At 52.0% G+C, this 24,751-nt stretch overlaps 1 protein-coding gene across 4 annotated transcripts in view; it reads left to right on the top strand.

The window, feature by feature from the left end:
• The window catches only part of ZNF592 (zinc finger protein 592), a 47,128-nt gene extending 22,656 nt beyond the window's left edge, over positions 1–24,472 (top strand). For all 4 annotated transcript variants that reach the window (XM_032342020.1, XM_032342022.1, XM_032342024.1 and 1 more), the window contains 8 exons: positions 4,189–6,451; positions 13,548–13,726; positions 19,677–19,853; positions 20,106–20,265; positions 20,381–20,668; positions 20,887–20,999; positions 21,618–21,753; positions 23,129–24,472. In XM_032342020.1, coding sequence (XP_032197911.1) covers positions 4,208–6,451; positions 13,548–13,726; positions 19,677–19,853; positions 20,106–20,265; positions 20,381–20,668; positions 20,887–20,999; positions 21,618–21,753; positions 23,129–23,620 — 3,789 coding nt within the window. In that variant the 5' untranslated portion in view covers positions 4,189–4,207 and the 3' untranslated portion in view covers positions 23,621–24,472. The remainder of the gene's footprint in view (positions 1–4,188; positions 6,452–13,547; positions 13,727–19,676; positions 19,854–20,105; positions 20,266–20,380; positions 20,669–20,886; positions 21,000–21,617; positions 21,754–23,128) is intronic.
• Positions 24,473–24,751: the final 279 nt, after the last annotated feature.

Below are 24,751 nucleotides of genomic sequence, written 5' to 3'. Positions count from 1 at the left end.
CAGGTCTTGATCTGAGAGTTGTGAGTTTGAGCCCTGCCTTGGACTCCACACATGGAGCCTACTTAAAAAGAAAGAAAGAGAGAGAGAGAGAGAGAAAGAAAGAAAGAAATGCTTACTTTGCCACATCTGTGCCAATCCCAGGAATTATTAGTTTTAAAATATTTTATTTATTTATTTCAGAGAGAGCAAGAGAAGCAAGCGTGTGAGCACAAGCAGGGGAAGCGGCAGGCAGAGGGAGAGGCAGACTCTCTGCTGAGCGGGGAGCCTGTTGTGGGGCATGATCCCAGGACCAGGTGTCCCCAGGAATTATTTTTTGAAAACCTTGGTTAATTTAGTAAGCCTCAAATGGCTTCTCATTATTATTATTTTTTATTTTTTTAAAGACTTTATTTATTTATTTGATAGAGAGAGACACAGTGAGAGAAGGAACACAAGCAGGGGGAGTGGGAGAGGGAGAAGCAGGCTTCTCGCTGAGCAGGGAGCTAGATGTGGGGCTCGATCCCAGGACTCTGTGATCATTACCTGAGCCAAAGGCAGATGTTGAACAACTGAGCCACCCAGGCATCCCAGGCTTCTCAGTATTTTAATTTGTATTTCTCTAATTCCTTGTGAGGTAGCAACTTTTTAATGTATTCACTGTCCACTTGTGTTTCTTTTTCTGATTGTGTGCTCACCATTTTTGTTCATTTTCCTAGTGGGCTGCTTATCTTTTACTTACTTCCTGGCCTTCTCTATAGTAAAGACATTAATGGGAGTCACTGTCACGTCGCAGATAATTCCTGTCGTGTACTGCTCTTTGCCTTTTAACTTTGTGCTGGCAGGGTTTTGATGACTACAACTTTTTATTGGGGGCTCTTTCTCTGCAGTTTCTTCCTTTGCTTTTATAACAGTACATTTTGAGGGACGCCTGGGTGGCTCAGTTGGTTAAGCAGCTGCCTTCGGCTCAGGTCATGATCCCAGCGTCCTGGGATCAAGTCCCACATCGGGCTCCTTGCTGAGCAGGGAGTCTGCTTCTCCCTCTGCCTCTGCCTGCCATTCTGTCTGCCTGTGCTCGCTCTCTCCCCCTCTCTCTCTGATAAATAAATAAAATCTTAAAAAAAAAAATAACAGTACATTTTGATTAATTTCTCTTTTCTACTTATAAACAGTGTGATACTTTGGAAAAAGGTTTAAAGAAATGCAAACAGGTACACCATGAATCCCTTATTCAGTGCTGTTGATTGCGGCTGTTTTTGGTTTTCCCTATGATGAGTAAATAGAAAACAGGTCTTGATCTTTGGCTTCGGTATTTAAGATCCAAAGGTTAGAAAGGGTTTTCCTGCTGCCAGTGTTGAACCGCCATAGCTTTTCCCTGCTCTGAGTTTCCTAGCAGAAGATACCTTCCCTTCCCTCTGGCCGTTCTCCGCCAGTTCCTGAGATCGCCCTGTGGGAGAGCATCACTTTCTTCTGTTGTCAGACCTCTCTGCCTGCGGCCCCTGTGACTTCCCGGCAGGCAGCAGTAGGCTCCCAGCTAACCCTGGCTCTCACCACCCAGCTACTGCCTCTCCTCCCTCACCAGCTTTCTGCAGCTCCTTGAAAACACCAACCCATTCTGCCCTTCTCCCTCAATCTTTTTCCCCCCGCTAGATTGTAAAAAAAGGTGGGGGGAAGGGGGAAAGAAAGAAATGTACACAGCAAATATCACAGAGGCACTTCCCTGTAGTTTGGGTCAGCCTGCCCATTCGGGGATGTTGGTGCTCTCCCGGTTGCCAGTGCCCTCCCCTTGCTGACGGGCTCCTGTTTCCAGGAGACAGTCATTTGTGTCCAGGAGCTTTCCATCTCATTTCAGAGTGAGATGCTGCCTGTCGTATTTAGTTCAGATAATTGGTATTTCACTTTATTATTACCAACCATAATTAGATGTATTCCCAGTGGTGGGTATTTTTCATTTTCTGTGGGAACTCTTAAGCAGGCAGATGTGTTTTGTTGGGGGTTGGAAAGGGGGGGCAAGAAACCGAACCTGCGAACCTGTTGATCCCAGGGGCTGGTAACAGATACACCTGTGCTATGCCACCTGCTCCCCTGTGGGTCTTTTTTTTTTTTTTAATTTTTAAAGATTTATTTATTTGAGAGAACGAGACTGTGAGTGGGGGGAGAGGGGCTGAGGAGAGGGAGAGAGACTCTCAGGCAGACTCCCCGCTGAGCAGGGGCTGGGTCCCAGGCCCCTAAAATCATGACTGGAGCCGAAATCAAGAGTCAAATGCTCAACCAACCGAGCCCCCCCAGATGCCTCTCCCCTGTAGTTCTAAGTGGGTTCCCCCCCTTTACTTACCCCTCTTAAAATTATAAAAGCAATCTGTCAGCACAAAGAGTCCTGAAAAATAACCCGCCAGTAGTCCCACCACCCTGCATAATTCCTTTTCCTTTTCTTTTAATCTTGGCTCAAATGCATACTTAGTTTTACATTGTTCTAGTCTGACAACGTTTTTTGGTGTTTTTTTTTTTTTTTTAAACTAAACACTATAAGTGAAATTTCTTTTTTTTTTTTTTTTTTTTTAAGATTTTTAATTTTGGGGGTGCTTGGTTGGCTCCATCGGTTAAGTGTCTGCCTTCGGCTCAGGTCATGATCTCAGGGTCCTGGGATTGAGTCCCTCTCTGCTCAGCGGGGAGCCTGCTTCCCCCTCTTCCTCTGCCTGCTGCTCCCCCTGCTCGTGCTCTCTCTCTCTCTGTCTCTCTGTCAAATAAGTATATAAAATCTTTTTAAAGAAAGGAAATTATAAAAAAAGATTTTTTATTTTTAGTAAACTGCCTCCAGCATGGGGCTGGAACCCAACAGCCTGAGATCAGAGTTGCATGCTGCCCCGACAGAGCCAGCCAGGCGCCTTAGCGCTCTAAGTGATTTTCCATGTTGCCGTGTAAATGTCATCATTAGGATTTTTAATGGCCACATAATAGTCTATCAATTATTTAATCGTTCCGTATTCTTGGACATTTAGATTCTGTGTGTGTGTTTGTCTCTTTTGTGTTGTTTTAATAACACCATATACTTCCCTGTGTAGCTTTCAGGGATTTTTGTCCTTAGGATAAGAACATTGGCCTTGGGGTTCCTGGCTGGTTCTGTGTAGCCACTGCACTGCTTTCTGGGAGAGAGTTGTGTGGTTCTGCGTTCAGACAGGTTTTCAGTGTAATCACAGGGAATAACGAGAGGCTGTGTGGCTCTGGGATGCTGAGGCAGGTGCAGGATTTGGGGTTGAGCAAGGGAGGTGGTGGGGTTTCCTCCTAACTCCAGCAGGCTGGAGCCAGGAGCTGAGCGCTGCAGTGGTTTCCTGATGCTAGGCCTCTTGCTAGGACCTTGGCTTTCCTCTCTCTCAGTAGTGCTGTGGTTCTCCTGCTCCAGAGCATGAAGAAAACAGGTGGCTTTGCTTTTCTTTGTCTATTAAGTTAGAATAAAATTTGGGGCTTCCCTGACACTGTTCACTGGACCATTTGATAACAATGTGGGACTTTGAGAGTCGCTCTGCCCCTTACATCTAGGATCCATTCACTAGCCAGTAAGAGTTTTGGGTGAAAATGAAGGAACCAAGCAGACACTGCCTAAAAAAAAAAAAAGGCCTAGGAGATGATGTAATTTGTTGGAGTGAGTTTGTGGGATAGCGTCAATCCTGGTAATAGCAGATCATTTTGGATTTGATTGAATTCATCCAGCAAAAAAGCCAAAATTACAAAGTTAATGATAAAATATTAGGAGTTAATTTAGCAGAAGCCATAGCCACATCTCATCTATGAATCAGAAGTTTTCCAAAGAAAAGAGGTGCTGAGCTGTGCTTGTTGTTTTTTAAGGTCTCAGGGCTTGGGCTTTGCTAGTGCACGTGGTGAGGGAGTGTGGCTAGTCCCTGAGGCACTGAGGCAGGGCGATGGAGTGTGCTCGCTCTCTGGCCGTGCGGCCGGCCGGGGGCTTCCAGGTGCTGATGTTTAGGCCTGGCCAGGCAGGCCTGTCCCTGCTCTATAAAACTCTCTTTCCACCCCACCCTCAGGGCCCCCAGCATTCTGGAAACCTGTTGGAGTAAAAGTCAGGTGTGTGACTTCCCAGAGTTGGGTCATGCGTGTGCATCCTGGCCGTGTGCGTGTGTGTTGGTATGATGGACACGATGCTGGACGGAGTCCAGTGTGATCCTGGGGATCGCTGATTCTGTTCTGTTTCTGTTGTAGCCCTTGCCAGCATCCAGCCATGGGGGATATGAAAACTCCAGATTTTGATGACCTTCTGGCTGCCTTTGACATCCCAGACCCCACCAGCCTTGATGCCAAGGAGGCCATCCAGACCCCCAGTGAGGAGAATGAAAGTCCCCTCAAACCTCCAGGCATGTGCATGGATGAGAGTGTGTCCTTGTCTCACTCAGGATCATCCTCCGACGTGCCGGCCGTGAGCGTCATTGTCAAGAACACCAGCCGCCAGGAGCCGTTTGAAGCGGAGAAGGACCACATTGCTCCCAGCCTCCTCCACAATGGATTTCGGGGCTCAGACCTGCCTCCAGATGCCCACAACCTGGGCCACAACTGTGGGAAGTTTGATTCCACGTTCATGAACGGAGACAGTGCCAGGAGTTTCCCCAGCAAGCTAGAACCTTCCAAGTCAGAGCCGTTACCAACCTTTAACCAGTTCAGTCCAATCTCCAGCCCAGAACCCGAGGATGCCATCAAAGATAATGGGTTTGGAATGAAGCCCAAGCACTCTGACGGTTATTTTCCACCCCCTCCTGGGTGTGGGCCTGTGGGGGGCCCAGTCCTGGAGGCTCTGGCTAAGTTTCCAGTCCCAGAGCTCCATATGTTTGATCACTTCTGTAAGAAGGAGCCCAAGCCGGAGCCTCTGCCCTTGGGGAGTCAACAGGAGCGTGAGCGAGGAGGACAGAAGGCGGGGGAGCCTCCCAGGGAGCTGGACGCCAGTCGGTTCTTTGGGGAAGCTTTGGAATTCAACAGCCACCCCAGCAACAGTATTGGAGAGCCCAAGGGGCTTGCCCTGGAACTTGGCACCTGCTCGTCAGTCCCCCCAAGGCAGCGTCTGAAGCCAGCTCACTCCAAGCTCTCCTCTTGTGTTGCAGCCTTGGTGGCCCTGCAGGCCAAAAGGGTGGCCAGTGTCACCAAGGAGGATCAGCCTGGCCACGTCAAGGATCCCTCAGGGCCCACTAAAGAGGGCTCCAAAGGTAGCCCCAAAATGCCCAAGTCACCAAAGAGCCCCCGGAGCCCTCTGGAGGCCACTAGAAAGAGTATCAAGCCATCAGACAGCCCTCGGAGCATCTGCAGTGACAGCAGCAGCAAAGGCTCCCCTTCAGTGGCCGCCAGCTCCCCACCAGCAATTCCCAAAGTCCGAATCAAAACCATTAAGACGTCATCGGGGGAAATCAAACGGACCGTCACGAGGATCCTGCCGGACCCCGACGATCCTAGTAAGTCCCCCGTTGGGTCGCCTCTAGGGAGTGCCGTCGCCGAGGCCCCGAGCGAGGTGCCAGAGGACGAGGTCGCTGCCTTGCCGGCAGTGGCACACTCTCCTGAGGGGGGCACGCATTCCGGGAGCCCCCAGGGTGACAAGAAAGGGGATGAGAGCACAGCGAAGGCCAGCGAGTCTGCGTCTCCCTGCGGCAGCTCGGGGTCCCGGGTCCCCAAGGGGGCTGCCCCCGGCTCGCAGTCCGGCAAGAAGCAGCAGCAGAGTGCGGTGCTGCAGGCCTCTGCCCCGGCCCCTGCCAGCCTCCTGCCCAAGGCCGTGCACCTGGCCAACCTGAACCTCGTCCCCCACAGTGTGGCCGCGTCCGTGACGGCCAAGTCCTCGGCACAGCGGCGGAGTCAGCCGCAGCTCCCCCAGATGTCGGTGCCCCTGGTCCACCAGGTGAAGAAGGCTGCCCCGCTGGTGGTGGAGGTCTTCAACAAGGTCCTCCACAGCTCCAACCCCGTGCCCCTGTACGCGCCAAATCTCAGCCCCCCCGCGGACAGCAGGATCCACGTGCCGGCCAGTGGCTACTGCTGCCTGGAGTGCGGGGACGCGTTTGCCTTAGAGAAGAGCCTGAGCCAGCACTACGGCCGGCGGAGCGTCCACATTGAGGTGCTGTGCACGCTGTGCTCACAGACGCTGCTCTTCTTCAATAAGTGCAGCCTGCTGCGGCACGCCCGCGACCACAAGAGCAAGGGGCTGGTCATGCAGTGCTCACAGCTGCTCGTCAAGCCCATCTCCGCGGACCAGATGTTTGCGGCCGCCCCCGCCAGTGCCCCGGCCCCCGCTGCCCCGGCGCCGCCGGCCTCCCCCAAACCTGGCCTCCCCCCGGGCGCTGCCAGCCCGACCCTCCCAGCTTTGCCACTCTACCCGGACCCCGTGAGGCTCATCCGGCACGGAGTCAAGTGTCTCGAATGTCACAGGCAGATACGCGACTACATGGCTATGGCCGCCCATTTCCAGAGGACGACGGAGGAGAGCGAGGGGCTGGTAAGCAGACCCTCCCTGCGATGGCTGTCAGCCCCCTGGTTTTCGCGAGCTCCATGATTGGGCATGGAGAAAAGCTCCCTGAGGCGGGGGCACTGGTGGCATCTTAGGAGTCTTAGAAGAAGACGCCGGCTTGATGGTTAGTGACCCTCCGTAACGCAGAGTGCTTGGTATTTACTGGGGAGAGGGTCCTTTCCCCAACTCCGGGGAGACTGAACATTCACCAGCTGGGTCTGTGGCCACGCCCCACATCGGGCTCAGCTCCCAGCTCCTGGGTGGGCTGGGGGCCCCGTCCAGCTGGGGCTGGTCTCTGGGAGGTGTCAGCCCGGGCTTTGCACACGCCTGGTGACTGTGGTAGACAGAGGTAGGGCATCACCGCCCTGCTCCTCAGTCTCTGCTCTCAGAACAGGGTGTGTACAGAGCTGTTCTGTGTGGGGAGACTGCTGGAGGGCCGAGGCAGGGCTGAGGAAGGAGAGCGGATGGGCTGTGGCCCAGGCTTTGGGGCCCTCTTCCGTCTGCATTCGCACCGCTCTAGGAAGGCAGCTGCGCTCATCTGCTTGTTCCAATTCTTGGCTCAGCTGATGAGATTGGTTTTTGTTTTTCTGAAGACAGTCTGTGCCGAAAATACCCTTTGGCACCCTTGGTGTCGTGGCTGGCTGTACTGGCCCGGTCCCATGAAAGTAGGCCTCCAGACACGCCTGCAGAAGGCTCTCTGCTTCCTCCTCCAGGTGACTCTCCAGGACCCAGCCAAGGCCGCCCCTCCCTGCACCTCCCTAAGCCAGGGCTGCGGAGGCCTTGGAGGAAAGCAAAGCCGCTCTTTACTTTAGTTCAGCAGGGGCCTGCGTACCTGTCTGCAGCAGAGGAGCCTTGCACAAGTGTTCCCAGTGTGCTTGGGCCGGAGGGAGGCTCCCTTGTCAGACCCAGGGGTGCCTCGGGGAGTCGCACTGCTCCTCCGGGGCCCACGTAGCTGGGCAGGGACAGGGCTCACTGCCCACCTGCTGCAGGGTGAGGCCAATGAAGTTTGGGGCTAAAAGGCTTGTAGACGTGGTTGCCCAGAGGGCCTTAGAGGGACTACCTCACTGTGACTCGGGGCAGAGGGCAGGTGCCTTGTGGCTGGGACATTTGAGTTGGACGTGCAGGAAAAGTTGGGGGAGGGGAGGGTGTCCAGGTACAAGGTATGGAGGTGCGGGAAAGTGCAGCGTGCGCCTCAGGAGCAGAGCTGTGGAGCCTGGGGTGTGTGGGGGTGGAGACATGAGGTGGAATTGGTGGCCTGTGGTCCTTCTGTGGGGTAGCTGGGCTCCCTGTCCCCACCTTTGCCCTCTCTTCAGTTTGCCCTGTGCTTCTGATGAGTCATGGAGTTGGCGACCCCGGCCCTTCGTTCTTCGGCTTCAGTCTTCTTGCTGTCCCCGCGTAGCTGTCTCCGCATAGCTGTCCCCGCATAGCTGTCCCCGCATAGCAGACTGCTTCTTCTAGGTCATGTGATAAAAACCGTTGCCAGCAGAGGTCTGATGCTTGGTGCTTTTCCACCATTTCTCACCTGCCTTCTAAAATCCGAGCCCTTGGAGGTTGGGTTGTAGGCCCCGGCTGACACCCCTCCCATCGTGCATCTTCTCCTCTAGCGGGAGCTGGACCCCCAAACAAGAAAGGGAGAGGGGACCCAGGAAGGCCGGCAGGCTTCCCTCAGCCCAGCACCATTCCCCACAAAGTCCCCTGCTAATAAATGTGGTCTCAGGGAAAGGGCACCCACCGTTTGAGGTCTGGGGTCAAATCTGACCTTGCTGGCTGGTGGACTTGAATTTCCCGAGACAGTTCCCGTGCTTCCGGCCATGTGCGGAGAAGCGGGTAGACGGATGCAGTGGGCTGGGCTTCGCTCTAGTAGGTGCTGGGACTGCGGGGGAGCACATGCAGGCCTTCTGGCTTCCCCCTGCACTGGCTACCCTCCCCTGCAGGGGCTGGAGGGCAGCCCTTCCTGCATTCCCAGGCACTGTATTTGGATGTTGTCAGCACAGACAGACTGTTTCTTCTTGGCCTTAAGCTTTTATTTAACTTATATGTCATTGTCACATCCAACAAAATGAGCAGTTCCTTAATGTTATCTAATACAAGTCCATATACAAGTTTTCCTTTTATGTCAAAAATGATCTTTTTATAGTTGGGCTTGTTTTGAATTAGGATTCAAACGTGGACCACATGTTAGCATTTGTTTTTGTCTTTGTTTTGTCCCTTGAATTTCTCAGTCTAGAACAGTACCACTTCCCACTCCATCCCACCAGACCCCTGTTTTGTTGTACATAGCACTGATTTGTCAAAGAAACTGGTTCATGCATCCTGAGAATTTTCCAGGACGATTATGGGTTTGACTGATGCTTCCTTATGCAATTAATTTGTTCTTCAGTACCCGGTATTTTATCTGTTGACCAGAAATTGGCAATAAAGACTAGAAATAGGCAGTTTTGTGGAGGGAATATCACTTTCTTCATATTTCATGACTTCAGGGAGGCATAGAGTCCTTGATTGTCTTGTGTTTTTTTGTTTGTTTGTTTGTTTTTTTAGATTTATTTAACAGAGAGAGAGCAAAAAAGAGCATACAGGCAGGGGGAGTGGCAGGCAGAGGGGGAGGCAGGCTCCTTGCTGAGCAGGGAGCCCCCTGCCCCGTTTCCCCCCCTTCGCCCCCTGCAGCTTGGGGCTCAATCCCAGGACCCTGGGATCATGACCCAAGCTGAAGGCAGCTGCTTAACTGACTGAGCCCCCCGCCGTACCCCAGATTGTCTCAGTTTTAATGATGCTAAACAAGATCAGTGAGTTTAGATGGGGATGTTCTGATCCCTTCATTGTAGAGTTCCTTATCTTTTACCTAATTATTTTAGTATTCATTAATAATTGCTCCTTGAGTCAGTAATTTTATGAGTTGAAGAAAGGAGTTTTATAATTTTAGTATTTCTTTCTCAGTTATTAGCTGGAGTTCTGTATAAAATATCTTTCCATCTTTGATGAGGAATATTTGGTTACTTTGAAGTATAGTTTATGTTGGAAAATGGGATATATACTTAATTTATTTTCCTTAGTTACCAGTTTTTTCAGTAGTGAGTTGATGTCCTGACAGTCTCCAATAGTGTATTAAGAGTCTGTCCTTTATTATTTAAAAAAAATTGTGGTAAAATGCACATAGCATAAAGTTTACCATTTTCATCATTTTTTAAAGTGTACAGTTCAGTGGCATTAAGTACATTCACACTGTTGAGCAATTTCCAGAACTCTTTTCATCTTGCAAAACTGAAACTCTATACCCATTAAAGAGCTCCCCACTCCCCCTCCCTCCTGCCCCTGGCAACCACCCTCCTGCTTTCTGTTTCTATGAATTTGACTCCACGTGCCTCACACAGTGGAATCACACAGTACTTGTTTTTCTGTGGCTGGCTAATTGCATTTAGCATAATGTCCTCAAGGCTCACCTCTACTGTGGCTTGTGACAGGACTTCCTTCCTTTTCAAGGCTGGATAATAGTCCATTGTGTGTTTATACCCCATTTTGTATATCCACTCACCCGTGGATAGATGCTAGGCTTGCTTCCGCATCTTGGGGATTGCTTGAGTAATGCTGCTTTGAACACAGTGTCCAAGTGTCCTGCTTTCAGTTGTTCCAGGTACGTACTCAGAAGTGCAATGGCTAGATCATATCGTAACTATTTTTAATTTTTGAGGAACCACCCTCTTCCCCCGCACACAGTGGCTGCACCATTTCACATTCCTGCCAACAGAGTGCGAGGGTTCCAATTTCTCCACATCCTCGCCGACACCTGTGGTTTTCTGTTTTGTCTGTCTGTTGGTTTGCTTGCCTTCGGCGATAGGCACCCCAATGGGCGTGAGGTAGCCTCCTCTGTTGTTCTTATAATGAACTCACTGGGTTTCACGTGTGTGGTATGTTGGGGTTAGGTGCTTTTCCATGGTCAGGCTGTTTCCTCTTCGGTCGTGGAGTCCCATCATGCTGGCTCCTACATCCTGGGAACATGTGAACCCATGAAGCCTGAGAAGCTTCCTTACTTTTCAGTCCCAACAAGGTGTCCTGGGTGCATTTCTTGTGCTAAACGTGGCATCAGCCATCCTTCCAAAGAGCCAGGTGTCTTGTGGTGAGGAATGGTATTTGATGTCACATTCTGGGTACCAGGGATGCTTGGGCATATCTGCTGCTAGGCCTTTGCGGTGGCCAGAGCTGAGAAGTGTATGTTTTTATTGTATTTATTTATTTATTGGGAAAGTTTTATTTATTTACGTAATCTCTACAGTCAATGTGGGGCTCAAACTCATTAAAAACTCATAACCATGAGATCAAGAGTTGCATGTTCTTCCAACTGAGGCAGCCCGGCACCTCAGGAAGTATATGTATTTTAAAAAAAAAAAAAGAAAAGAAAAATTTTACTTTCAAGTGGATAGATAAAATCTTTAAATATATATATATGTGTGTATATATACACACATATATATATATTATATATATATTATATATATATAGATAAAATCTTTAAATATATATATATGTGTATATATATACACATATATATATATATATTTTACTCGAGAGGATGAGTGAGCAGGAGAGAGCACAGGCGGGGTGGGGGGTGGGCGAGGGGAGAGAAGTGGGCTCCCTTGCTGAGCAGGGAGATGACACGGGGCTCTATCCCAGGACCCTGAGATCCTGAGCTGAGCCGAAGGCAGACGCTTCCCTGACTGAGCCACCCAGGCGCCTCAGAAATATACGTTCTTAAAAAGAAGAAAGGGGGTGGAGCACATGACTCTTGGTCTTGGGGTTGTGAGTTTGAGTCCCACATGAGGCATAGAGCCTACTTTAAAAAAAACAGGGAAGAAAAATCACGAGTTTATACTGGTATTCAAATGTAAAATTATGGAGTTTTTATGTAACTGATTTTATACTGAAAACCTTGGTTCCTAAGATTTTCCTACCACACATACATATATATGCCCAAATTTTGAAGTATTAATACCAATTTTTTTTTAACATCTAAGGCAACTACATAAAGTTGAGGGTGTATTTGTAGTTCTTTCTGGTCTTAGAATAGATCACATTAAGGATATATCAGTCAAAATACTGCATTTTAAAGGTCACTGGGAACAAGTGTTTTTTCTATATGGTTATGTCACCAGCTCGATATGCTGTTGGCTTATTTAGTTTCTGTTCTTCAATTTTTAGGGAATGTTTTTGTTTTTCTCCTTTAATTACATATATATATATATATATAAATCTTATATATGTAAATATATATTTATTTATTTATATTTATTTTAAGATTTATTTGAGGGAGAAAGAGAGTGAGAGTGTGTATGCATGTGCATGCCTGTCTGTGTGCCGTGGGGAGGGACTGAGGGCAAGGGAAAGAGAGAATCTTAGACTCCATGCTGAGCTCTGAGCCCTTTGGGGGGCTTGATCTCACAACCCTGCAGTCAGGGTTGGGCTGAAACCAAGAGATGGGCACTTAACCGACTGTGCCACCCAGGCATCCCAATTTCATGTAATGTAACCTCTGGCTCTTGGTTTCGGCTCCAGTCGTGATCTCAGGGTCGTGGGATTGAATCCACAGAAGCAGTGTGGAGTCTGCTTCCTCTCTCCCTCTCCCTCTGTCCCTCCCCCCTTATTTCTCCCCCTACCTCCCTCTCAAATAAACAAATCTTAAGAACAAAACCTTGGACCTGATGACAGGTGTTGGAATTAAAAACAAAAACAACAAAAAGACACAAAGGCTTTTTATTATGGAATGTCCCAAATGTACGTAAAAGTGGCCAGAAAGGTAGAACAAACCGTCTTTTAATAGTCGCCAGCTCCTGGCCCTTCTAGTTTTATGTATTTTCTCACCCATCCTCCCGCTCATGGATTATTTCTAAACAAATCCCTGCATCACTGGGTCTGTAATAGTTCTGTATGTATCTTTAAAGTATGAGGTTTTCCTCACAAAGAACGTGGATATAATATCATGACATCTCGAAGCTAATAATAATGATAATCTCTTATTATTATCAGACCTTAATACCAAGTGTCAAATGTCCTGAAGTCATTGTCAGGTTAGTGCTCAGATAGCTCTGAGCGTCTCGTCTCTCTCTGCAGTTGGCTTGCTTGAATCAGGGTCTAAATAAGAGCTGTACACTGCAATGTGAACCTTTCTCTTAAACTTCCTTTAATCTCTAAGTTTCCTTTTTCTGTTTTCCCCTCGAAATCTATTTGTTGAAAAAACTGGGCTGTGTGTCCTGTAGAGGCCCCCATGTTCTGGATTTTGCTCTTCCCGTCCTCCTTAATGACTTGTCCCTCTAAGCACCTCCCCTGGGCCCAGGTCAGTGGCTCCCACAGTGAAGAGCGAGCACAGTGGTCCCCTTTTGACCCAGAACGGCCTCCGCTGACGCAGGCGCCCTCGAGGTCTGCTGCTTCCCCCGGCTGTGTGCTGTGCCCACCAGAGCAGTGCAGGCTGCCGGACTTCTCCCCCTTGCTTTTCTCCTGAGTCTGGGAGTGAAGGAGCTGTTGCCTACTCCACCCTTTCCTGCGGGCATGTGTGGTCAGCCGGCTCAGGGCAGTGGTTCAGGATACCCCCAACAGGGCTGAGGGCACAGACACTGGCAAGACCACTCAGCCCTCCTGCTCTGGAGGCTTCTGAGGGCCAATCAGGTCTGCTCTGGACGTCCCCGAGCCACGGGACTAGAGGTGTCCAGCACTGCCTCTGCTGAGCGAGAGCAGAGGGCCTAGTGGGTCTGGCAGTGTAGTGGGCTCTGACACTTGAAGACGTGCCTTTGGCCTCTGGAAAGGAAAAGCTGGTCTGCTCAGCCTGAGGGAAGGAACACTCCCCGTCCTAGAAGCAGGACTGATGTCTGGAAACATAACGTCAGTTCTGTCTCTGATGAATAAGGTGAGAGGCAAAGCTTGCTTGGGTGTATCAACACTTGGAACGAGGCCTGGGGGTGCCAGATTTCCTGGGAGGGTTGGAAGAAAATATGGTGGTGGGACCCCGTGCGAGGAAAGCCAGACCGCCGTGGTTGGCGAGCTGCGAGTCCGCAGCCCCCGTGGCTCCTGAGTGACCCGCTTTCCTGGTGTTTCTTCCTAGACTTGCCAGGTGTGCCAGATGCTGCTGCCCAACCAGTGCAGCTTCTGCGCCCACCAGCGGATCCACGCCCACAAGTCCCCCTACTGCTGCCCGGAGTGTGGGGCCCTCTGCCGCTCTGCCTACTTTCAGACCCACGTGAAGGAGAATTGCTTGCACTATGCCCGCAAGGTGGGCTACAGGTGGGTGCTGCCTGGCGTGCTGTCCTGGGCTGGCCCAGCGGCCGGTCCTTTCCTGGGTCTGAGCTCATTTCAGGATGAACTTTGGTCTTAAGAGTGCTGGGCCCCCAGCCTAGTAAGACAGGAATGTAAGTTGGTATTTAGGTGTTTTTATTTTTAGAGAACAAGGGGGGTAGGTAGTAAGAATAGGAGTTAAAAAGAATTAAACATGAAAAAGTACCTTTGAAAGGATGGTTTTGGGGATTAGTTTGGTTTTTAAAAGTGTGTAAAGTTAATTTACTTGCAGAGTTACTGTGTTTGGCATATTAAATTTGAAGTCCCATTACAATCATACATTGACTAATTGCAGTACTTTCGGATGTTCTCAGTTTCCATTAGCAACTGGAACTGCAAGGTACAGAAGCCTTCAGTATCTTTACGGTGAAGAATTTTTGTCCGTTTGTGAAAAAAAAGCGCACAACCTGAAAATGGAAAAATGATCAGCCTCATAGTAAAACCAAGAAAACTATTTTAAACTGAGTCTACTCCACCTGTCAAGTAAATGTAGGCAAGAAGTCATTTTCAGGAAAAAGATCAAAACAGGGAGGGAAACGCTCTCCCAAACACTTTGATCTCTGACTTTTACAACCACTTGGTGAGGCTCCCTTTACTGACTTACTACATTCTGGAGTTTCTACATCTTCTGATGTTTTGACGTTACCACTTTCAGTTACCTGAAAATTAATTTTGTCCAAATTTAGTAAGGTTTTCTTCTCTTTGGTATTTACAAAAAAATATTGATTTAGTTCATTGAATAACATTCTTCTTGAGTACCTATTCCGGCCTGTAGTGCTGCGTCGGACCCTCGGGATACAGAGGGGGTTGGGACAGAGCTGCCGCCGGCAAGGGCTTCAGTGGGGTGGGTCACACACCCACCCAGGCGACGGTAACTAGAGCGGGGAGCCCCGCAGTACGGGTGGTCAGGGATGCTCATGGAGGAGTTAGTAGGTTTTCCAGCAAGCGAGGGAGGGGAGCATGTCTGGCAAGGGTACGGGCAGGGATCTAGAGCACACGAAAGGTTACAGGAATGATGAACATTTTGGGGTGGGGGGGGAGATGAACTGGGGGTAGGGTGGGAAATGAGGCCAGGACCTCAGTAGGGCCAGGCCCAGGCAAGACCTTGGAGTGCTTGGCAGACACTCAGACTTTCTCCAGTGGACAGTGGAGCAGGGGAGTGGTATGGCAGACCTGTGCTTCCGGGAGATCTCGAGGGGAAGCTGATGTGCATTAGAGAGGGGAGAGCCCAGAGAGAGGTTGGGAGGCAAGCGGGATGGTCCAGATGAGAGGCTGGTGGCTGTGGCTGAGGCACTGGAAGCTGCGGGGATGGAGAGAAGGTGGGTCTGGGAGAGCTTTGGGGAGTAGAAGCATCAGAGCTTGATGGTGGCTCACAGACGGGGTGGAGGCATGGGGAGGCGCTGTGGGGACTCCCTGGCTTCTGTCCCCATGTAAGTACTTCCAAATGTAGACTAGCTTCTTTTGCATGTTAAGGGAAATGGAGAACACACCAGAGATGGGTTACTCACAGCCCTTGCCGCTGTGCTGCAGAGGGGTGTGGCTTGGTAGCATCCCAGCCCAGTGTTTTTTTGTTTTTTTTTTTTTATTTAAGTCATTTCTGGCCCCAATGTGGAGCTCAAACCTACAACCCTGAGATCAGGAGTCACAGGCTTCACTGACCGAGCCAGCTGGGTGCCCCCCGCCAGGCCACATTTTTTAAACCAAACACCTGAACGTGTGTTTTTACAGTATTGCATAACATTTGAAAGTATCTTTCCAACTGTGACTTAAGCATGTGCTGTTGGTTTCAAGATCAAGTCCAATCCACTAAAAATGCAAGCAGTACTTAAATTTTTATCTTTGGATTTTGAATCCAAGAAGTTTCCAATGATACCAATAGATAGATAGATAGATAGGTCACAAGAGAGATAGATCATTAACAGGGGAGACAGGAGAGGGAGAAGCAGTCTGAGCAGGGAGCCTGATGCGGGGCTCAATCCCAGGACCCTGGGATCATGACCTGACCTGAAGGCAGAGGCTTAACAGACTGAGCCACCCAGGTGCCCTGGTCTTTGGTCTTTTTTTTTTTTTTTAATTTGTCAGAGAGAGAGCGTGAGCAAGCGCAGGCAGACAGAGGCGGAGAGAGAAGCAGACTCTGCTGAGCAAGGAGCCCAATGTGGGATTCGATCCCAGGACGCTGGGATCATGACCCAGCGTCATGATCCCAAAGGCAGCTGCTTAACCAACTTGAGCCACCCAGGCGTCCCTGGTCTTTGGTCTTTTAATTCAGTATTTTATTTTACTTTCATCTGCAAGAGTAAAAAGAAACAGTGTCTCAAAAGCGATTCAGTTTTTCAAGGCTTTTTTTCTTTTTTCTTTTTTTTAACGTTTATTTATTTGAGAGAGAAACAGAGGGAGCAGGGGAGGGGCAGAGGGAGAGGGAGAAGCAGATTACCCCTAAGTGGGAAGCTGGATTCGGGGCTCGATCCCAGTACCCTGTTGGACACCTAACCGATTGAGCCACCCAGATGCCCCTGTCAGGCCTTTTTGTACGGAATGTCCGACAAAAGAGTAACGTGATTCAGCTGGGGGGGCGGCTTACTGGGGCTGTTGGCATTCCAGCCTTCAGAGGCCCGTGGTTGAACTCAGGAGGCGTATGTACAAGTGTATAGTCTCGGTCGTGCTTAAGAGCTTCGCTATTAGCATGTATTTTTTGTATCACTTTTATTTAGACACACAGCACACATTCACTCATGTAAAGTGTACATAGTTTTCAGTGTATTTACAGAGTTGTTCATTATCACAACCAATTTTATTTTTATTTTTTTTTTAAAGATTTTATTTATTTATCAGAGAGAGAGAGGGGGAGAGAGAGCGAGCACAGGCAGACAGAGAGGCAGGCAGAGGCAGAGGGAGAAGCAGGCTCCCTGCCGAGCAAGGAGCCTGATGTGGGACTCGATCCCAGGACGCTGGGATCATGACCTGAGCCGAAGGCAGCTGCTTAACCAACTGAGCCACCCAGGCGTCCCTATCACAACCAATTTTAGAACATTCTCTTCATTCCAGAAGAAACTCCGTTTTATAACCCTTCCATTTCTCCCTCCCTCAGCTATCACTACTTTATTTTCTGCTTCATATATTTGTTTCTTTTGGACATTTCACAGAAAAGGAATCATAGGATCTGTAGTTTTAGCCAAGATTCACCCCTATTGTAGTATGTCAAGAGGTCGCTCCTTTGTTACGGCGGAGTGATGCTCCCCGTCTTTAGATACCACAGTTCACGCATCCCTTTACCAGCTGATAAAAACTTGGGGTTCCACCTTTCGGCCGTTATGATAATGCCCTGATGAACACTGATGTGTCAGTTGTGGTGTGGATGCAAATTTTCCGTTCTTTTGGGTCGACACTTGGGAGTTGAAGAGCGGGACTACCTGGTAACTCTGTTTAACTTTTTGAGGAACTGCCAGACTGTTTTCAGAAGTGGTTGTAACGTTTCTGTCTCCCTACCAGCCGGCAGATGAGATTTGTGATTTCTCGGCATCCTTGCTGGCATCGTCCATCTGACTGCTGATGACGGCCATCCCTGTGGCTGTGAAGTGGTGTCTGGTTAGGGTTTTGATTTACATTTTCCCAGTGGCTCCCTGCGCTGAGTATCTTTTCTGTTCGGTATTTTCTTTGGAGAAATGTCTATTTGCCTGGTTTTTAATTGGGTTATTTATTAACTTACTATTGAGTTGTAAGAGTTCTTTGTCCATTTTGGATGTAAGTCCCTTGTCAGATACATGACGTGCAAATATCTCCTCCTGTTCTGTGGGTGTTACATTTCAGTGAATTCTCAGTGTTCCTGTGCTCCATTTATTAGTGAGTTCTATTACAGAGTCTTACAGTCTTACTTAGTTTTGTGTTGTTTTTGCTTTTCTCGAAGACATTGTCAAAGTACATTTTATGTGTTTTATGTGTAGGTACTTCATGTAAAATGTATATATATGTTATATATACAGTTTAGAATTGTGCAAATTTTTCTGCTCTTTGGTGAAAATTTGGGGAGTGGCCAGTGATGTCGTAAAGGAGCAAGTTTGAACTATTCTTAATGATCTGTCATTTTTAAAAATTATTTGTGATTATTAGGACAATCAAGTATTTTACTCCTCTTTGTCTTTTCTAAAACTTTACATATTTCATGGTATATAATTCTGTAATTATGTATCTTCTCTTTAAAAAATTGGTGTAAAGAGTTCTGTCTTGGGGTCAGATTTCTCTTCCCACTTCTTCATCAATTTGTAAACCGTACTTGACTTGGTCTTTCACTGACACGGTGTGGGTTCTTTCACTCCCAGTGTTCTTACTTTCCATGAGGCTTCTTTGCAGAGTGTCTCCTCAGTACATAGAAGGGGTTTTTAGCCGCATTTTTGAAGCACGTGTTTATACTGCCCCTGCTGATGTCTGGTCAACTTGTACAAGGAAGGCCACTTAAGCTTCCTTACACGGATCAGGTCTACTTGGCCACTTCGGATGAATTTGAAAACATGTGGATTTTCTTTTCTCCCCATGATACTTGTGGTGTAGAAGTACTTTTGTGTGCTAGAAGTTGGTCACTATTTTGTTTAGGGGAGAGAAAAGAAAATATAATTAAGTAGCTCGTGTGGAAACTCTAAAGCACGTACAAGTTTAGTGATGAGCGCACATCAGAGGTCGTCGCACACAGCTTTCTGCAGGTGCTCCTCATAGCTAATTAAATTTGCAAAGGGGGTTCCCTGTGTCCCCCCACCCCCCAGATACACAGAAAAGGAGGAAAAACAAAAAGGACCAGGCGGGATTCTGTGGTGATGTTGGTGCACAATATCACCTGTGCTCCAGCCCGTGATGTTGGAGCTCAGGCTTGGGGAGTGAATGGAAGGGCTGTATTTGGGAGTCAGAGGGTCTGTAAGTGAAGGCATGTCCTTTTCTTCAGTAATGCAACAGCCTCTCTTCTCAGTCTTACTGGGATGTTGGGGTTATGGGGTCAGGCAATACTGCAACAAGCGGGGGGCTCCCAGTTACCTTGAGGGGAATGGCTGGGCTCGGGGAGGCGGTTTCCTCATGTGGGGGAGATGGGGCTCTCTGTGTGTGAGCAGGAGGAAAGAAGGAGCGGGCGAGAGGGTCTAGGGCCTGGAGTGGGTGGAGAATGGCATGTTGGTCACAGGCTTGTGGGACTGCGGAAGGGGAAGTCCAGTTAGAGAGGGAGGTTGTGAAGTTGGCAGAAGAGTCCGGCCTCGGTTCAGAAACAAGTGCTTTGATATAGTTCATGCATGATCCAAACAGTGTATTTGCTAAACGATGTTTGGAAAACACAGCCTAGGCCTTCGGAGCCCGGTGGTCTGGAGCTGTACCGGCCGTGCCTGACTGTTGAGTTTGACGTGTGGCCTGTGTGACCGGCCGCTGTGTTTTATTTTATTAATTTAAATCTCCGTAGCCACATGGCCAGTACAGTGTGGAACATTCCTGCAGTCAGCACAGGTTCCCCTGGACTGTTCTGCCCCAGAGGATTCCGTCCTGGGCTTTGAGGCTGCGTGTTTTCCTGTGCTTGTGGCTCGGGCCAGCCTGGCGTCTCCCAGTCACACTTTGCGTGAAGCGGCCGTCCCCGCTCACTTGGTAGCAGCCAGTGGGAACGCCCAGGCTCCTGTGGCCTCCTGCACCCCTGCGGTGGTGTTGTGCTTCAGAGAATTTGGTTTATATCATCTTGGAACCATTCCCCTCCCTCTCTATTCCCGCCAGCATAGCCGTGGGTGTGGTGGCTGCAGACAGGCTCTCAGCGTGCACGTGTGAAGGGTGGCGGGGGAGGGGGGCCCCCCGAGATGGCTCTGCTCCTGCCCTCCGTCCTCCTCCCCCAGCACAACTTCTGGATCTCATGCGCCTCCCACACCCCCACCACCCTGTCCAGGTGCGTGCACTGTGGGGTCGTCCACCTGACCTTGGCCTTGCTGAAAAGCCACATCCAGGAGCGACACTGCCAGGTTTTCCACAAGTGTGCGTTCTGCCCCATGGCCTTCAAGACTGCCAGCAGCACCGCGGACCACAGCGCCGCCCAGCACCCCACCCAGCCTCACAGACCCTCCCAGTGAGTGTGGCGCTGGGCCGGCAGGCCTGTGGGGTGGAGCCGAGTGGCCGGGGCACTCTGGGGAAGGTGTTAGGATGGACCAGGGAGCTGGGGCTGCCCGGGGTTCACTGCAGGCATCCCCAGGCAGGGGAGTAGCCATGTCGGCTCAGAGCAGTGCTTTCCCAAACCTGAGCCTGGTACAGAGAATGGAGATGGGGCGAAGGTTCCGTGGCCAGAGCCCGGCCCCTCACTCCCTGGGCCTTGTCTCTCCAGGCTCATTTATAAGTGCTCCTGTGAAATGATCTTCAACAAGAAGAGGCACATTCAGCAGCATTTTTACCAGAATGCCAGCAAGACGCAGGTGGGCGTCTTCAAGTGCCCTGAGTGCCCACTTCTGTTCCTGCAGAAGCCAGAGTTGATGCAGCACGTCAAGGTGGGGTGCCCCGGGGAAGGAGGCTGGGGAGGAGGGCACGCGCCTCAGGCCCCGGGGGTCTGACTCTGTGCCTCTTTCCCCTTACCCAGTCAGTAATCGCTCTCCCCATCCCCAGAGCACCCACGGTGTTCCCCGAAACGTGGACGAGCTGTCAAGCCTCCAGTCTTCATCGGACACGTCCTCAAGCCGCCCCGGCTCTCGAGTTCCCACCGAGCCCCCAGCCACGACCGTGGCTGCTCGGGGCAGCTCCCTGCCTTCGAGCCGCTGGGGCAGGCCTGAGGCCCATCGCAGGGCCGAGGCCAGGCCCCGGCTGAGGAACACTGGCTGGACATGCCAGGAGTGCCAGGAGTGGGTTCCTGATCGGGAGAATTACGTGTCCCACATGAAGAAGAGCCACGGTCGGGTAAGTGTCAGCGCGTGGTCCCCGGGCAGTGCCAGAGTCCTGGACTTCTGTCCTGTGGGGTCAGAGCCCCCTTATGTGGCGGACCCGTTAGGGTGCCCGGGGCTTTGGGCAGGGTGGGTCCCACAGAGCTGAGGGCTTTCTGCCTGTACCGCCCGCGTACAAAGACCCCCGGAGCGGTCCTAGAGTTCTGATGCTTTGCGTCCTGTCGTCTCCCGCAGGCGTTGAAGCGGTACCCGTGTCGGCAGTGTGAGCAGTCCTTCCACACCCCGAACAGCCTGCGCAAACACATCCGCAACAACCACGACACAGTGAAGAAAGTCTATACTTGTGGGTGAGTGCTGGACATGCGAGCCAGGAGGCCTGAGGTTCAAAAAGACTGTGGCCGGCACTGCTGGGGCTCTTCTCTGCTGTGAGATCAGGGAGGCGGGGGGCAGAAGCAGGAGAGAAGCAAGTTTCTCCTGAAAAGATACGGCGGCTCAGTCGGGAGGCCAGGCTGGTCGGGGACCAGCTTCTAGCCGCTGGTGGCCCCGGAGCCTTCCCCTTCCTACCTCCCTCACCCCAGTCTACACTGCCAGTCAGCATGACCAGCCCTGAGCTTTAGGAGGAGTGACGGTGATGGGACCGTGTGCCCCGTCTGGCCTCCTCCTTGCTGAGCACTGGCCCAGCCTTGGGACCTCTGGGCAGTGATGGCAGGGAGTGGAGAGAGATCATAGCTCAGGGCCGGGACGGAGCATTCTGACTTGCTGCTGTCCGCCACCTTGGCCGGCTTGCTGGCTTTGTGTCTCTGGGGAGTGCCCGGCACTACCCGGCCACCTGGTGACTCCCAGCCAGCTCTCTCCCCAGGAGCCAGAAGCAGCGTGCGCCTCACCTCCCTGCCAGTGTGCGTGGCCCTGCCAGGCTCCTGGGGCCTGTCACCTTAGACCCTGTCTTGTGTGCTATGCTTCCGCAGGTACTGCGCAGAGGACAGCCCAAGCTTTCCTCGGCCCTCCCTCCTGGAGAGCCACATCAGCCTTATGCATGGTATCAGAAACCCTGATTTGAGCCAGACGTCCAAAGTCAGACCTTCGGGTGGACATTCCCCTCAGGTGAGCAGGGGGTCCCTGCCCCTGGGAGTGACTTGCCCCGTGAGCGCGTCGAGCTGGCTGCAGGGGCCCATGTGTGACAGCGGCCATGGAGCCTGCAGCAGCAGCAGCTTCCCTCCCCGCGGCTCATTCTCTAGTCCTGTGCGGCACCGCACACGGGTGAAGGACAGGGACACAGACCTGGGAGCAGCCATTAGCCTTTTGCGCCTGTGGCTTTCCTGTGCCTGGTGGACACTGGAGCGGACCCACAGGTGCCGTGTCAAGCTGCTGCCGCCCCTCTAGTGCTGGGAGGAGTGGAGGGGGTGAGGGGTACAGGGCTGAGGGTGGCAGCGCTCCCGAGTGTGTGCGCATGTGCACATGTGTGTCTCTCGTGCACACACACAGACACACACACACACACACACACATTATGGGAGGAGTCAAACCTAGACTCCCGGGATCCTGGAGCACTGTACAGCAAGGGCTGTATGACACGAGCACTGTTCTGTGCCCTTGTCCCATTTCTGGTGAACCTGAGGAGCGACATGCTTTCCCCTCCTCACAGCTTGCTCTTCCCATGCCGGGGCAGGGAGGGCTGCTCCTCAGAGGATTGGGCATGTCTGGGAAACTCGGAGAGCTGCCTGAGGTTGCAGGGCGTTTCTTCCTGGCTGCTTGGAGAAGGGCGTTGGTCAGCCAAAGGCTTTTCACACGCGGCAGGTGGGGTGTCCGCTGACGTTTTGGGGACGTCTGTCTGCTGTTGACATGCACACCCCCACCCTCCCCTCCAAATGCACATGCCCTTTGATCCAGTGGTTCTGTCCCTGGGATTGTTCTGTCCGACGCCCTTGGCCTCGGGCCTGAAGGGGTCCGCACCCCGCACCGCAGGGCTGTGTGCCGTGCAACAACGCAGGAGCACAACTCCATGTTGTGGGAGGGAACCGTTCGCCCCGCTGATGCTAGGTAGGGGCCCTCCTGGAGACAGCGGCCAGCCCGTGTCCTGAAGTAGGAAAAGTATGCTGAAGCAAAGTGTGCATGGTCTCATTTTGTAAAAGACAACAGCTTTCCCTTTGTGGGTACACAGATGGTCTCTCGGGGAGCCGCAGAACCCAGGCCATGTCGCCTTCTCTGCTGGGCAGGTCCAGGGAGAGCTGGCCAAGAGGGACTTCTCCTGCCTGTCCCACATCCTTGGAATGTGGTGCCACACACATATGTTACATGAGACAAAGCAAAAGCAAACCCCAAAACCTGAAAGAAACCAAATCTAAACCCATGGTTTGGGGCTGGGGCGAGCCTGGCTGGGGCGGGGCTCCTGGGAGTCCATGGGGGGCAGCGTTTGGGTGTGGGGCTCCTGCTGGGCACGGGCTCCGCCCGACACCGCTCATGCCATGTCCCCTTGTAGGTGAGCCATCTGAAAAGACCAGGCAGCGGAGCCGGGGACGCTCCGGGCACCAGCAATGGCGCGGCCGTCTCTTCCACCAAAAGGCACAAGTCCCTGTTCCAGTGTGCGAAATGTAGCTTTGCCACGGACTCGGGGCTCGAGTTCCAGAGCCACATACCTCAGCACCAGGCGGACAGCTCCACGGCTCAGTGTCTCCTCTGCGGCCTGTGCTACACCTCGGCCAGCTCCCTCAGCCGCCACCTCTTCATCGTCCACAAGGTGAGAGACCAGGAGGAGGAGGAGGCGGCGGAGCCCGAGGAGGGCTCCGGGGAGGAGGTGTCCATGGAGACCAGGGAGAATGGACTGGAAGAATGTGCCGGAGAGCCTTTGCTGGGCGACCCAGAGGTGAGATCGCGAGGCCTGGCTTCGGAGGAGGACGGTGCCCCAGATGCTCAGAGTCCAGCACGGGCCTCTCAGGACCAGGACAGCCCCACTCCGTCCCCTCAGGTGTGACCGGAGGCTCTGCGGTGCGTGCAGTCGGGGTGCTGCCCCGGCGCGCCCCGTCTACCGTGTGGACAGTGGGGGAGAGAAGGCTCTGCCCCAGTGTGAGTGTGGCCGGCTGTGCCCTGGAGCCATGTCTGCCCCGAGCTGCGGGGGGCTGGGCGTCTCCAGCCCCGGGAAATGTGCAGTCACCCAGGACCCTCCCAGCTCCGAATCTGCTTCTGTTATTTATGGCTTTGTGCTGCTTCTTGGTACCCCAACCCTTGTCTGTGTCCTTCCAACCCCAGGCTGCTTACGTGGCCCAGCCCCAACGCTGTCAACTCGGCTTGAAACCCCTCAGCACTGTGCTCTTCTGGGAGGCTCCCGCGTGCTGCCTTCAGCCGGGGCTCTGGTCGGAGCGCTCCTCCCTGCCTGCAGAGCCTGAGAAGGGGGATGCGGGTGCTGGCCGCCCCCCTTGGAGAGCTCGCCCAGGCTGGCTCGGTGAGGGCCCTTGATCGTTGCCCTTCCTTCCTGCCTTCTCTGATTCTTTCCCCTCCAAAGTCGTCCTGGAGAATGAATTGTCACTGGCTCCTCCCGTCTGTGTGGGTGGGAGGAAGTTCCGCAGCGTGCCTGTTTGGAACTCGGGAGAGCAGGTGGCGTGGCCAAGGCGGGCAGACCCCGTTGGAGGGAGCTGTGCGTCCTGGCTCTGCCGCGGTTCTGCCCTTCCTGACCTGCGGGGTTGGGGGCACACAGACGTTGGAATATTTGTACTCTTGCTCCTGTGCCATTAGAGAGGCTGCCGCCCCAGGCAGGCCAGCCCCTCCTCCTCTCGGCTACACTCATGTTGCTCAGACTATATTTCAAATAAAAAATCTTCTTACCACGCGGGTAGGCTCTTGTATTCCTCTTCAAGTGAGCCTGGCCCTGCCCCGCTCCACCTCAGTCTCTCTTAGACTCCCTCCCGGTCCCATCTCTGAGGGAGAGCAGCGTGCCTGCTGTCCGAGGACGGTCCTGTCTGGATTCTGGAGCTGAGGTTAGGAAACCAGAAGCTCGGTACGTGGTCCCTGAGAGACTTTCTAAGGACACAAGGGGAGGGTCTTAATACTGGCCAAGGGGCCCCCGCGAGGCCTCCCTGGGACTAGCAGCATTGGCCTCAGGGCCTAT

The sequence above is a fragment of the Mustela erminea genome, chromosome 5 (assembly GCF_009829155.1).
Source record: "Mustela erminea isolate mMusErm1 chromosome 5, mMusErm1.Pri, whole genome shotgun sequence".
NCBI lineage: Eukaryota > Metazoa > Chordata > Mammalia > Carnivora > Mustelidae > Mustela > Mustela erminea.
The sequence above is the reverse complement of the archived record's forward strand: the minus strand, read 5'-3'. Positions and strand labels throughout refer to the sequence as shown.